Here is a 14623-nt window from a genome sequence, read left to right as displayed (position 1 = left end):
AGATTAAGAAAAAAAATGTTTCTTTGTTCCAGATTAAAATTTGCACCCTCTGTGCTGCGTGCCGCGGAGCTCCTTCAAGAGAAACCACATTACAAAAATGTCTCCAATGCCGCCATTTTGTAAAATTTTTCGATCAAACTTTGTAGTTCTGTATTTTAGTATATAAGTAATAACTTCCCAAATCAGAGTGATTGTTTCCCCTTTCCTTCTATACAAAAAAATTCTTTAAAAATCGTGTTTATTTTACGCGTGTACAGTGGTGTTACCCCTTAAGGGGGGATTCTACTGTAAAAATCAAATTTTCATGGATTTTGTTTTCATACTTGTATTAATTTAATTAGTAAAAAAAAGTTTAGGGTTACATAAACACAGGTCTTGAGTGTACAAAAAAATTTTTTAAATTTATTTTCATTTCAAAATGGCAGCTGTACAGCCGCTCCCCCGAAACGCCTTTTGAAATCTGCCCACACTGTCGCGCATTTAAAAAAAATCTGAAATGAAAAAAACCAATTTTTTTTATTATATATCATTATTTTTAGTTGTTAAGCCTATTACTTGCAAAAAAAAAATTTTTTTGTAAAATTTTTGAAGTTTTTTAAAAAATCGACATTTTTTTGTTGTCATTTTGTTATTAAAAAAGGGGTTATAAATAATAAATTTTTTCCCACCATAGCTTTAAAAACTAGTAAATATTGTTAAAAATATACTATCAAAGTTTGAGCTTGATATGTTAATTTTTCACGGAGCTGTGATGTGGGCAATTTTGAAAACGTGGTTTCGAGAAAAACACGCTTAAACAATTTTTCATACTTACAGCTTAATCAGCTATTCCTGCCCCATATAACATTTCGTCTGCTCTTAATATTTCATTATCCTCTTCAAGAAGAGCCTCTGTACGAGAATCTATAGATATTCTGACATGGGTAACCAAGTAGAAGGTTGGAGTAGGGAACGTCTTATCTCTTGATCAAGCGCATATGACCGTAAACCGCTCGAGCGCTCAGTTTATACCTGCTTTGCTAAAACTTTTATAACTTGAAAACTATTCAAGATTTCTTTTTAAGATTTTCATGGAACATTCTGGAGTTGTTTCTGAGTATGTTTCAACAAAAAGTAAAAAATCGATTTTTTTTAAGTTTTACAGTAGAGGCCCCCCTTAACAAGGTCGACCTAAAAAACGCAACTAACAAAGCAAATCGACAACAAATGTTACAACGATAGCAAAACATAAACCATTATTATAAATGCATTAATCCAAGCTTCAACCCTCCAATCTTCTCAGCAACAACCACAATGGCGAAACACGATTATATATACCCATTTTCGGCTTGGACATACACGCCTGACCCACAGCAAACTTTTTTAAAACAACAACCCACAAAACCACTTTGTCAATTCTGCAACGAAGAGACATTTTCTATCCAACACATCGTTACAAATTGTGAAGCATTACATTCAATAAGACAATCAATATCAAGCCACACAATAGAAGAACTTCTGTCCGAAGTTAACGCAGATAACATTACAAGTTTTATACACTTTATTTACAATTAATTAGTATTTTGAAATCTAAATTATACACCAATAATATTATATAAATACTTATGTTACGTAAAGCTGATGGCCTAGTCGCTAGTTTAATTCATTGTGATTGTAATTCATTACTTTTCCAATTTTCAAATAAAAAAAATAAAAAAAATTGGCGCGTATACCCTTTTCAGGTTTTTGGCCGAGCTCCTCCTGCTATTTGTGGTGTGCGTCTTGATGTTGTTCCACAAATGAAGGGACCTACAGTTTCAAGCCGACTCCGAACGGCAGATATTTTTATGAGGAGCTTTTTCATGGCAGAAATACACTCGGAGGCTTGCCATTGCCTGCCGAGGGGCGACCGCTATTAGAAAAATGTTTTTCTTAATTTGGTGTTTCACCGAGATTCGAACCTACGTTCTCTCTGTGAATTCCGAATGGTAGTCACGCACCAACCCATTCGGCTATGGCGGTCGCATACTAGGAGCAGCTAAATTATTTGGATCTTTGACTTATGAACAACCAAGCATTCCTAATAATAACGAAAATACAGAAAATAACAGGATGGAATTAGACGTTATGAAACGGCATAATGGAAAGTTTTCAATGGCAATAGTAGTTTGTGCGTGAGTACCTTTTGGTGAGTTCGGGAAACTAGCTGTATACATGAAACATTAAATTTAGAAAAAGGGTTTTTCTTATAGCGGTCGCCCCTAGGCAGACAATAGTAAAGCTATGGGTACGAGTCTGCCATGAAAAATTTTCTCATAAAAACCATTTGGCATTCGGAGTCAGCATAGAATTGTAGAAACTTGGACAAACACCGAACAAAGGATGTACGTGTTAATTATATAATTTGTACGAAATTTTTAAAGCCAAGTATTGTTATACGTGGCAAATCAAGCAGCTGGCCGGTTTCCTATAGCTACTTTTTTATTAAAATCTGTCTATTTTTCATTTCTACTAAAAAAAACTTTTTCTGTTTCCAGATATCACAAAATTTTATTGAGAAGCAAAAGCGAACAGCGAAAAATACTCAAAAGCACTTATTATAAATTATTTAATTCAAGCATCCATCGAAGTTTGCCATTTTAGTTAAGAAACAATCAAATTTTAAATTTAGCTATTTAATTTCCCTATCGAAACAGAAAAATGGAAGTACATCAGTGGCTTTCAAACTGTCACTACAAGGAAATCTAAAAATTTTCATACACTCATACATAATTGGTTTTATTTTTGTAATCACAACAATAATATGGAGAGCAGCATAAACAGCTGTTTTCTATTTATTGCCCTTGCTGTACGAGTACGAGCTTATACGGTCTAAATAAATACGCATATTTCAGTGAATCTAGAAAGTGTTTATAGAAAGAAAATTCCAAAATAAGTTGTAGGATGTCCAAACCAATATTGTACTATGCATTATTCAGTCCACCAGCGCGGGCTTGTATGCTAACAGCCGAATTAATTGGACTCGATTTGGAATTGAAGTAAGTTTTTGTGAAAAGAAATCATGCAGATATTTATGAAAATTATGGACACCAATATATGTGCATTGTTTGTTTACATATTATATATAAATAACATGATTACGTCTACGTGACTAATAATGTGTAATCGAAAGATTGGTGGATTTTGCCGCTAAGCAGCATCTCACGCCGGAATTCCTACAGGTAACATATTTTAATTAATTGCTATTATTTACTTTTCTTATAAACGCATAAGTAATTTTCTCTTACAAATTTCTGTAGCTAAATCCTCAACACCAAATACCTGTTTTTGTAGATGCGGATAAGGAGGTTTTTATTGACAGGTAAAACACACATACAAACCTATTCATAACATATACATATATGTAAGTGTGTTCTTATAATTTACCCATGATTCAATTATACATAATTTACCTACATAATCCATATATACACTCGTTGACACAAACGAAATATTTTGACAAGTTTGTTTTTGGGGTTAGCAGGCAAGCCATAAAATTATTCTACACATTTAAACTTTTTTTTTTTTTGAATATTTTATCGTTCCGTGGAGCAATGAAGTATATCGTTATATACTTTTTTGTGATATACTACTGTGTCCAAAAAATAAGGTGACATTGTATTTATTTTGAAAATTCTTTATTTATTCTTCCAAATCAATTTCATCCCCTTCAAAGTAATCCCCTCCCGACACAATGCACTTATGCCAACGTTTTTTCCAATTTTCGAAACACTGGTTGTAGTCACTTTCCGGGATGGCCTTCAGTTCCGTCTTCGTTGCGGCTTGAATCTCCTCTATCGTGTCAAAACGGTGTCCCCGGAGCGGTCTTTTGAGCCTGCTGAACAGCCAGAAGTCGCACGGTGCCAGATCAGGTGAATACGGTGGTTGCGGAACGATATGGGTTGAGTTTTTGATGAAATGATCACGAATTACGAGTCCAAAAAATTCAATGTTTTCGGTACCAGTCGAGATTTGACGCGCTTGAGGCCCAAAACATCCTTCAAAATGGTATTGACTGAGCCTTTCGATATGCCAACATCATCAGCAAGGTCTCTAATCGTTAATCGACGGTTTTTCAACACCAAATCTTTGATTTGTTGGACGTGAGCTTCGTCAGTTGAGGTTGATGGTCGCCCAGGACGCTCTTCGTCTTCGACACGTTCACGACCGGCTTGGAACTCACTATACCACTTGTAAACATTTTTTTTAGACATAGCCTCATCACCAAAGGCTTTCTGCACCATCCTCAACGTATCCGAAAATTGATTCCGCAAACAAAATTTAATGCAAATTCTTTGCTCAACAAATTTCGACATTGCAAAAAACGAGAAACTCACTTTTAGCAGCTCACAAAACGACGCGTATCTCAAACAGTAAATGAATATTTCACATGAAATTTGACATAGATGTCACTCACAGTACTACCAACCTAAAAAAAAAAAAGAATTCTCCTAATCCTTCAAAGCGTGCAGTTTAAAATCAAATGTCACCTTATTTTTTGGACACAGTAGTACTGTAATTTTGTTTCCACTGTACTTTCATTAATATGAATAATATCAAAGGGTGTAATTGTTAGGTGTTTGGCCGGGTTCCTCCTCCTATTTGTGGAGAGGTTTGCCATTGCCTGCAGAGGTGACCGCTATTAGAAAAAAATTTTCTATCATTTGGTTTTTCATGCCCAGGGTTTCGAGCTTAGAGGCACTACGGAATGGTGGTTACGCACCATCCCATTCGACTACGGAGATCGCCGAATATCTAATATTTTTAATATTTTGTAAAATCCGAAGAACTGTAAAATAAAATGATATATGCTTCCGAAATTCTCTTTCAAAGGGTACTGCTAATTGTCATCTTTTCCGCAATCGTTCATCCACTTCATCCACTGTTGTGAAGAGCAATAACCTAAAAATAAAAAAAATGTAATAAGTGGGTCCCATAACCAGAAAGTAACGACCAGTTACCTATCAAGTGTTAAAGCAAGTAATAAAAAACGTTTGTGCTGGTAAATGTACATATATCTGTATATGAATGTAATGTATAAAAAATTCAAAAACAAACGTTGAATGTGTAAACCCTAAGTAAACTTGTTAAGATTGTATGCGAAATCAGTGATAATGTCAGTGACTAAAACTGCACTTTTACGAGCCGTACTTTTGATTATGTGTAATAACATCCACACATGCCCATGAATGAGGTAAACTAAAACTCAAACAAATCTAATTAATTTTTTAGTTGAGTTAAGTTTAAGAGTTTCAACGCGAAACGGTTTGTGAACTTTCAAGATATCCCTTTTAATTCAAGAATTTTTCACCTAACAAACCCAATTAAACCTCACTGAGAAAAGTTGTTGATGTTGAAATTGTATCAAAAAACCAAATTATATTTTTGTATTTCTTAAAATTCATTTCACTGAAAAAGGTACAATTGTATCAGATGTTTTTTAAGAGCTTGAGAACTTAAAGTGATAATATAAAACAGAAATGGAATGATATTTTTTTATTATAATGAATATGATATTATTTTGAATATGATATCGGGCATTTGTCCGCCATGGCTACGAGCTACATGGTCAATTCAATCAGTCCAAATGTCGTCGATGTTTAGCTGATTAATTTTTGAAAAGAAAAATTCAGCTATCATGGCTCGATAGCGCTCGCAATTCACGGTAACGACAGCTCCTTTATCATTTCAAAAGAAATAAGAGCCGATGATGCCGCCACTGCTCTTTGAACTTTGCGAACCGATTTATTTTTTCAAAGTAAATTTCCACAGTTTTGAAGCGTTGTTCTGGCGTTAAACGATTCATAATGACTTGCCAAACCTTACTGAAAGAAATCCCTGTTTACTATTATTACAAATTCTAGGAAAAAAAGAGAAGAACAGTATTTCATGATTGAAGGATAACTTTAATTAAAATAAACAGTAATTTAATCTCAAAAGATAATTTGCTCATATATTTTAAATACAACAAATTCTATATTTGAATTCGTTTTTAAAAAAAGTTTCGTACACAAAAATCCTTCGATTAATCACTAGATTATAATGTATCGAAAAAGTATATTAAATGTGAAGACAATCGGTTCAATGGTTTTTATTGCAATCATGAGAAAAACGTGTTTAAAGTTTCAACTTACTTTTATATGAAGAAGAAAATTTTCTTTGGTCATCACACCGAGTCATCAATTTTCATCAGATACTAAACAAATTGTAGACACATTAAGGGAAAAATATGTGTATTAAAATATGTACAGATACGAAGGATCAATCAATGAAAGCATTTAATTTTTTTTTTTCACATACGCAAACCAGCCATGCGATTATAGCCTTCATGGTATCAAAATATGGCAATAACGATGATCTATATCCTAAGGATTTGAAGAGACGTGCGCGAGTTGACCACATGCTACATTTCGAAAATGGAGTACTGTTCCAAGTCATCAAAGATATGGTGGTAAGTAATTATGTGTTTACATAAAATCAGCTATGTACTAATCCAGATACAATGGAGTTCCTTACAGACACTTCCAAAATCGGTATTCAGAATGTACATATGCGTTTACATACACACATATACATAATTATAATAAAAAATTTATGTGACTACTCCTATAAGCAAATACGAGGGTCATTTGAAAAGTCTGTGCAAAAATAAAAACTTAATTATTTCCGAATTTAAGCCGAAGGCCCTGGCAGCCAGCGCTTTGTACTTACGTGTGACAGTTATTTATAATTGTTACTCTTGTAAAAATAAATAAAATAAAATATTTCCGAATAATAGGACTTGTACAATAGTGGAAAACAGCAATTCGTTTCTGCAATCACCCCTCGTTTTAATCTTTGAAATTTTGTTTTCCACCAGCCATTTCTTCAAATTAGGTAATAAATAGTAGTCCGAGCGATCCGAGGGCGCCAAGTCGAGATAATAGGGGGGATGTGAAACGAGTTGGGATTCTATTTCCATTAATTTTGACACCACAACTGCTGAGGCGTGTTGTGGTGCGTTGTCGTGATAGAAAAAGGGAATCACGCGACTTCCTCGATTCAAACGAATGGCAAACACAAAGCAATAGACCGAACTGGCTGAAACTTGGTGTGTTCTTCCTAGAGATGCCACTAACTAAAAATAACCTCAATACGCGCCAGTAGTGCCGTCTCTCTGGCTTTGCTCGGACTTTTCAAACGACCCTTGTACCTGTACTTTTCTGTGGTATGTATGCACAATACAATCTGCTATAAATACTTTGCAGCGACGCAACATTTACGGTGGTGAATCGCAATTTAATCAGATAACACTTGATCTCTGCGACAGCGCATACAGTTTTCTCGAGGCCTTCCTTGATAAGAGTCCATTTTTTGGAAACAGCGCAACGCTTACCATTGCCGATGTGTGCATCAATACCACCCTGGTTACACTCGATATGCTTATACCAGTTGACAAGAGCAGGTAAAAAGAGTTAATACATACCTGAAGTACATAGATACAGTTTTCTGTTACCACTTCTAGATTTCCTAAACTCCACGCTTGGATGGAACGTGTGAAAATATTGTTGCCGTCGTATGAAGAGGTGAATATCACAGGCGCCAAATTGCTGCGCGATCGCATAAAATCCTGCATGCGCGAGAACATTGCCAAAACGAATTGTAATATTGATTACGACTGAGGTCAGACGCGACCAAGCAGTAAACGTAAATTTTAAAAGCAAAAGTACCAAATACCTTTAAATTTATATTGTTACATTAATATTATATGTATTAATGTCTATATTTATTTAGCAATTCTTGTTAAATATATCTAACGATATTACAAATATAATTAAATGCATATAATTAGGAGAATTTCGTTTTTGGAAGCCACGTTTTCTTGTCTATATTTATTCTTTACCAGCAACAACACAAATGCTGGCACTCGCTTAGTTACCTAACACGTAATATACATTTATAAGCGTTTATTGTTTTTGTGATATGGAAAAAAAGAACGCTAACATGCCATGGTACTGGATACACTAGAGGTGCACTTGGTTTCGTTAACAGAATATTTATGGATAGAAATATTGCTTATTTCGAGAATATTTGTATTGATTAATAATTTCGAGAGAATTTGTATGCAAATGAAAACCATTAAAGCTGCGCCCGGTTAAGTATTTATTACAATTATACTAGGATACTAATGGCTAAGTATTATTTCATTTGATTCAAACTATATTCGTTCATTCGATCAGGAGTACCAAAACTATACTCCTGTTAACGATCTTTCATGTCACGACTTCTTTACGTCGTCTTTGAAATATAAAGAGAACTTTGCCATTTTTTTTTCTAAATTTATTGTTTGCCATTTTATGCCTGATAGAATGTTTTTTAGCCTAGTTTAATTTTTTTTACAAGAATTTTTAAACCTTTCAAAAATATTTTTTTATGGTAATATAGTTATTTACAATTAGATTTCATTTGTAAACAAATAAAAATATACACTTTTTTGCTTTCTAAGCATTTTGGTTTAAAACTTAATAGAAACTACAACCAATTTTCTCAGTAAAAGGTTCTGTTTGTGTGCACAAAAATTTGCTTAGCTCGCTCTCAAGCAAATGCCTATGTGAGTTCAAATTTTACCTTTGAGATCAAGCTCCCACTCCCAGAGCTTGCGGCTATGTAAATAAATATGCATACAAAACACAGCTTTTACTCGGAAAACTGATACGGAGTTAAAGTTCACGTCTTATGCAAAAGTGCCAAAGCATTTAACTATTTTCTTGTAATAGTCGAGAGTTTTTTAAGAGAATTATTGAGTTCTTCTGATTGCTGGTAATTTTTTTCATTTGAAATTTAGAAACCATTGCCTGGTTTTTTTTATGTTTTTCAATACTTCGTTCAGCTTCCTTAGAAGCCTGAAAGGTTATTTTGTGGTAGGCTGTGCATTACACTTGCCTCTCAGGCTATATATAACCAAAATGGTTGTAATAAAATATATCTTACATCTTCTCGAAAGGACATTAGGCTCAAAAACAGATAATAACCACTTGTCTGACGACAATGTAAGCCCTTAATATTTTCACTTCCTTTCTCAGCTCTTCTATAATAACGAATGGCCTCAATTTCGAAGAGTTATTCAGCCATTATGCATACTCATGCTAGGAATGAACTGTATGGAATTGCCGAGGTAAATATCTGCAGGCAGAGGGTGTGTAACTATCGCAGTATTCCATGATGCTCAGCTGATAATCTGCTGCATTGTTGCGGAAGTTGTTTTGTATAGAATGTGATATTTGATAGAGTTAAGCAGAAGTGTAGAAATTTTGACCTATTTAACCTATAGGTTGTGAAATGAATATTAAAATTGCATTTATTACAAACTTGGCTTACTTTTCGTCTTCCAACTAAATTGCGTAGTGCACTGTCATGCGCAACAGTTTTTCAACATTTTGTTAATAGAACGTGTGATGTTGCCTATGTTGCTATGTTGTCTATGCTATTTAATGAAAAAAGTAAAACTGCCGAAATTTTTGGATCTCAAATACAGCTAGACTGAAGATTATGGATCTGGAGAAACCTCTAGATGGAATTATTACCTAAATTATTATCGTGAACCTAGCAAAAAAAACTTGCTATATATTTTGATCCCTGATTTTTTGAATTGGTCATATATAATATTTTTCTATTGGATTTTCTTCGAAATCGCTGCACAATTTTTTCAAAAACGGTCGACTCTTGACCGGCAGTTAAGAAACAAAAAGAAGAAGCGTCATTGGAAAATTTGATATGCTTTGTTAAAGAAAATGAAAATATTTATATACAGGGTGAACGATATGAAGTGTTACCTATTCAAAACACCATAACTTTTTTGTGTTAAATTAGTTTTTATTGATTTCAAAGACAAAATTGTTCAAAAATGATTACAATTTTAACATATATTCACTTTAGCTCGATATGAATCCCTTTGCTAGCTGCACGAATGTGATCTTGAGGTATTTTGGCCCATTCTCGTATAATCGCTTTTTTCAGCGCACCCATACTGGCATATTTTTTAGTCCTCACCTTGCTCTCAAAAATGGACCAGATGGAATAGTCCATCGGATTTGCGTCTGGCGAATTTGAAAGCCATTGTGTGGACGAAATGAAGTGTGGAAGATGATTTTTTAACCATTCTTGGTTCACACGAGCTTTATGAGACGGTGTCAAGTCCTGTTGGAACGTTCATGGTATACGACTGAAATGTTTACGTGTCCACAGCTCTAAAGCAGCTTCTAAAACATTTTCCCCGATAATAAGTCGCATTCACTTTGACACCAGGCTCGATAAAAACGATTGGAGAGCGTCCATCAGCGATCACTGCGGCCCAAACCATTACTTGTGATAGGAAATTGCTTCAAGTGGCCATACGTAGGCTCAAATTCTCATATGAGCGTTCGGTCAAGTAAACACGATCGTTTTGAGAGTTTATGAACTGCTCAATTGGGAAATTTTTTTCATCAGAAAACACAATGTTAGGAAATTCGCCACGTTCGTGCAAGGGCAACAACTGCTTTGCTCTTTCGCACCGAACTTTTTTTTCTGGGGTCAAAGATCGTGTGCTTTTTGGAACTTGTAAGCCTTGACCTTGAGCTCATTTTTCAATATGCGTCAAGTGCTGTCTTGCGATATTTTCAGTTCTTTGGCCATTTTTCTTCCATTTCGACGTGGATTTCGTTTAAGTCGAGCCTTCACTTTCCGAACCATTTCTGGCGTTGTTGCGGTTTTTTTTGGTCCACCTCCATAGCGTTTTGCAATGCTACCAGTATCATTGTAACGTTTTATAGTGCGATACACAAACATTTTATTCACTTTGAGGTGACTGAGCTCACGAACAATGGCTGGTTGTGATTTTCCAGCCAAATATAAGGCAATCACACTGTTACGTTTGAATTCCATCACAGAAAAAAAAATTCAACAAAAAATATATTGAACTGTCATTAGAACAATTTTGACGTTGATGTCATGAGCTGTTTTACAGATACAAGCAGTGTGAAGTTGGTAAAACTTCATATCGTTCACCCTGTACTATAAACATACATAGTTTTACAATGAAAAATAAATTTTCCAATTCAGTTGTCTCGCTTGAGAAATTTTGTCACATTTGCATACTAACTTATTCATAGACCTATTAGTATAAATTTCCTTTCTTTACTAAATTAATAAATTATTGTATGCTGCTTTATAAAGTTTACTTATATCCAAAAAATTGTTTAAACATTATTTACAATAATCATACAATATTTACAACAATTACTATCAATTCATACATACAATATGCTTTGCTTACTTAAATCAATGTCTTTGAATGTTGCCATATTAGTTTTTTGTTTAAGTTAGATGTAGTGGCTGCTTAATTATACAATTTTTTTTGAGTGCACGTAATATTGATTCACTATTAAAAGCTTATGAGTAGATATAATATACATAGTGGTGGCGCTGCTAAAACTCTTCACACGCACATATACTTCATCAAAACACACGACTTACATGTTGCACTTATTTCTGTAGCACAAAAGTTACTCTTGCAGGTTTTAATATCAGGTATATCTTTGTATTTCGTTTTTTAAAATATCTTATGTTTACTTTTTTTTAATCATTTGCAATGTGTCTTTTACTTGTAGTCTTTAAAGTTCTCTATTCACATCCTTTTGCTTGCATAACTCAAGGTGTAAAAAATTATATACAAAATACGAATATTACAACACATTATAGCGTACCACTTACTCATCGTTGTCAAGTAAATGCATACATTTTTTTTTGGTGTTTGGCTTAGTGAGTATACACGTAGTATTTTGTAAACTGCGAAATATAAAGCAGATGTGTTAATATTTAAAGAATTGAAGAGAACTTTTTTTGACAGACTCAGTGATAAATCTAATACGCTTCCTTATAATTTTCATGTTTTGTTTTGCAGAACTACTTCATAAATAATTTGAGTTTGTATTAAATAAATGTATAATTTTTTTATATCATATTCAAGCAAATTTATCAATTATTTTGATAACCCCAAATGCAGTTATTACGAGGAGTTAAGTCAAGAAGAAATATAAATAATAAGCAATAAATGTATGTACATTAGAGGTATCCAAATTTATATGGAAAATTTTAAAAATATTTCGAATGGGTCAGCTTTAGTAGACCCAACGTGAGGCTGAATATGAAAAAAATTTGCTTAACTAAATATCAATTTTTCTTAAATAAGACAACTGTTAATAACAAATGCAATCGGTTACATTATTAAAAGTATAAAGTACACAAAAAATAATATATTTGACATTTTTTTCACCATCTACTATAAAAATATAATGCACGGAAAGCAAAAATAGAAGAACTTCAAAAATTTGGACAACCTTATTGTACATACGAGCATATCCAAGGCATATCTATAGAAGGTGGAGTGATTAGATTAGTTAATTGCTTGTTCTTCTATTTGCCTTTAATTTAGAAATGCCAGTAAAATAGAATGACGGGAGGTTGTTTTTGTGTTGTGAATGCGCGCCAAAAAATTTTATATATTTGTCATTCATTCCAATCTTTTATTCTCTTTCCTTTGACAGTTCTAATTTTAAAAATGTTGTTGCTGCTCAAATACCACCACCTTGAATAGATTCGTTTTGAGCATAGATGTAGAATTTTTGGACAAAACAAATTTCTTGACTGTTTTTTAATCATTCAATCCTGATCTTGCGAATATGAACTTAATATTTTCATACAACTTTTGTGAAGATAGATTCTTGAGTTACTGCAGTAAATGACTAAAGTAATGAAGATCACTATTTAACTATCAAGCACTAAAATATTGGATTTTACTACTTCAAACAAGGTATTGAAATTCACTATTTTAGCATTTTAAAGTGCTTTAAACATTGCATTAAAGCCATTATTTTGGAGTTTGACAGTTAAAAAGTGCTAAGTCGACTTAAATTATTTTACAAAAATTCAACAGATATTTATGTTTGAAAATAACATACATTCTTTTTCCTTAACTGATATCTTAAACAAAGTATTAGCTTTTATACATTTTTATTATTCGTCATTTGCTCATACATACTCGTACATATATTGTTTTGCTTTCCTGTCAATCACAGCGCTTTTACATACACTTATATATATGTTTTTTTCGTGCAATTTGCAAAACTACAGTTATTACAAAATATAGTTTTGTGATCAAATATATGATTTAAGCGCTCGTTATATTCTATTTATGCATTCGGCATTTTTAGCATACTGCATACATACATACATATGTACATAACATATCATATCACTGCATGTGATCCATCGACTGCCTGTAAAACAATAAACCTGTATATACGAAAAAATGCAGCCACACTACACCAAATTTACAACAAACGTGTGTTAAATTAAAAATAAAAAAATATCGGCAAATGTTCACTACAACATCGTATTTGACAACCTATGGAAGATGTAACGAAATGCAAAAAGTGCTCTCTACCCAACGCATCTCATTCGAATTTGGTCCAATTGTGTCTACCACTGACAATATTGCTAGTACTGCTTACTTTTGGATTGTGCAAGTCACTAGCGGCAGCGTCGCTGCTATCGCTTGCAGTTGTTGCCATTGTTGTTGTAGTCGTTAGCGTCGTGGAAGCTGGTATCAAAGTGAAATGGTCGAGCCCATATCTGCGTAATAATTCAAAGTCCTCATCACGTGCTGGCATTGGTGGTGGCTGGCTGGTTGGCAGAGGTGGTGGTATCGATGGAGGGTCCTGTAATTGCGCCGCAGCTAGCTGTGGCTGTGCGCGTGTATGTGGAGATATTAAGTGTTGTGGTGTATGAAATGGATATAGCGGGTTGCTTATAGTACTGGAAGTGTTGCTTAAAGCGTTAGTATTAGCTGGCAAAGTTACTGATTTTATACTATTAAATATTGCACTGCTAGCTGTTGCACTGCCACTGCGTAACGGTAGTGGGCGTGCATTTGGATTCAGCGGATCGAAATCTTCTATTTCAAAGCTGGCATTATGGCTGTCTTCTAGTGTTATGAGATCGTTCATGGTGTCTTCTTGCGAAGATGTTGACGATGGTGCAGTAGATTTGAGTAGATGCTGTGTCTGAAGTGAGCGCAGAGACTAAGAGGGAAAAATAATGTTAATCAATCAATGGTAAACGAAGCTCTGAACACTGTAACTTTTTCGGGCAAGTTCTAAAAAACTATTTTCGTTTTGAAGAAATTAGAAACTAGCAAAAAGAGAATAACATAAAGGAAATCAGTTAAGTAATAGGTCTTTGGTTAATTCAATAGGAATGTGGATGATGTTAATTGTAAGCAGTAGACAATAACACATACGAAAAGTTTTGAGCTGTGATCGTTTTTTTAAGCTGGTTAAGCGGAGCAATTCAACTGAAAACAAACTCAATGATACGAGTTTAAACGAATTATTGGGAAAGGTAGACGAAGCTAAGGCTTTAAAAAGGTTTAATTTGTTAATGATTATCCAATACTTTCTGAAGTATTTCAAATTAGAGGGCCTTCACATACACCAAAACTTCGCAAACTGTTCTGCAGCACTGTTTCTCGACGCCGACGACGGATGGCTTCAACACACTAAGCAGGGATCTGTAGCCTGATACAAAA

General features: G+C 33.9%; 2 protein-coding genes across 8 annotated transcripts in view; one reads left to right on the top strand and one right to left on the bottom strand.

The window, feature by feature from the left end:
* The first annotated feature begins 2911 nt into the window (after positions 1-2911).
* Positions 2912-7868, top strand: LOC129244812 (glutathione S-transferase 1). Its single transcript, XM_054882676.1, has 6 exons — positions 2912-3017; positions 3152-3200; positions 3279-3340; positions 6328-6469; positions 7266-7462; positions 7523-7868. Exons 1-6 carry the CDS (start codon positions 2923-2925, stop codon positions 7677-7679), a joined length of 702 nt encoding a protein of 233 aa, XP_054738651.1. The 5' UTR covers positions 2912-2922; the 3' UTR covers positions 7680-7868.
* LOC129244809 (DENN domain-containing protein 1A-like) overlaps positions 4810-14623 on the bottom strand; it is a 56343-nt gene continuing 46529 nt past the window's right edge. For 4 of the 7 annotated variants that reach the window (XM_054882661.1, XM_054882663.1, XM_054882667.1 and 1 more), the window contains one exon: positions 11249-14117. In XM_054882661.1, the coding sequence (XP_054738636.1) occupies positions 13491-14117 (627 nt within the window). In that variant the 3' untranslated portion in view covers positions 11249-13490. Of the gene's footprint in view, positions 4921-11248; positions 14118-14623 lie in introns of those variants that run through there. The other 3 variants (XM_054882664.1, XM_054882668.1, XM_054882670.1) reach the window with 2 other exon arrangements.

This window comes from Anastrepha obliqua, chromosome 4 (genome assembly GCF_027943255.1).
Source record: "Anastrepha obliqua isolate idAnaObli1 chromosome 4, idAnaObli1_1.0, whole genome shotgun sequence".
In the NCBI taxonomy this organism is placed as follows: Eukaryota; Metazoa; Arthropoda; class Insecta; order Diptera; family Tephritidae; genus Anastrepha; species Anastrepha obliqua.
This window is presented reverse-complemented; position numbering and strand designations above follow the sequence as displayed.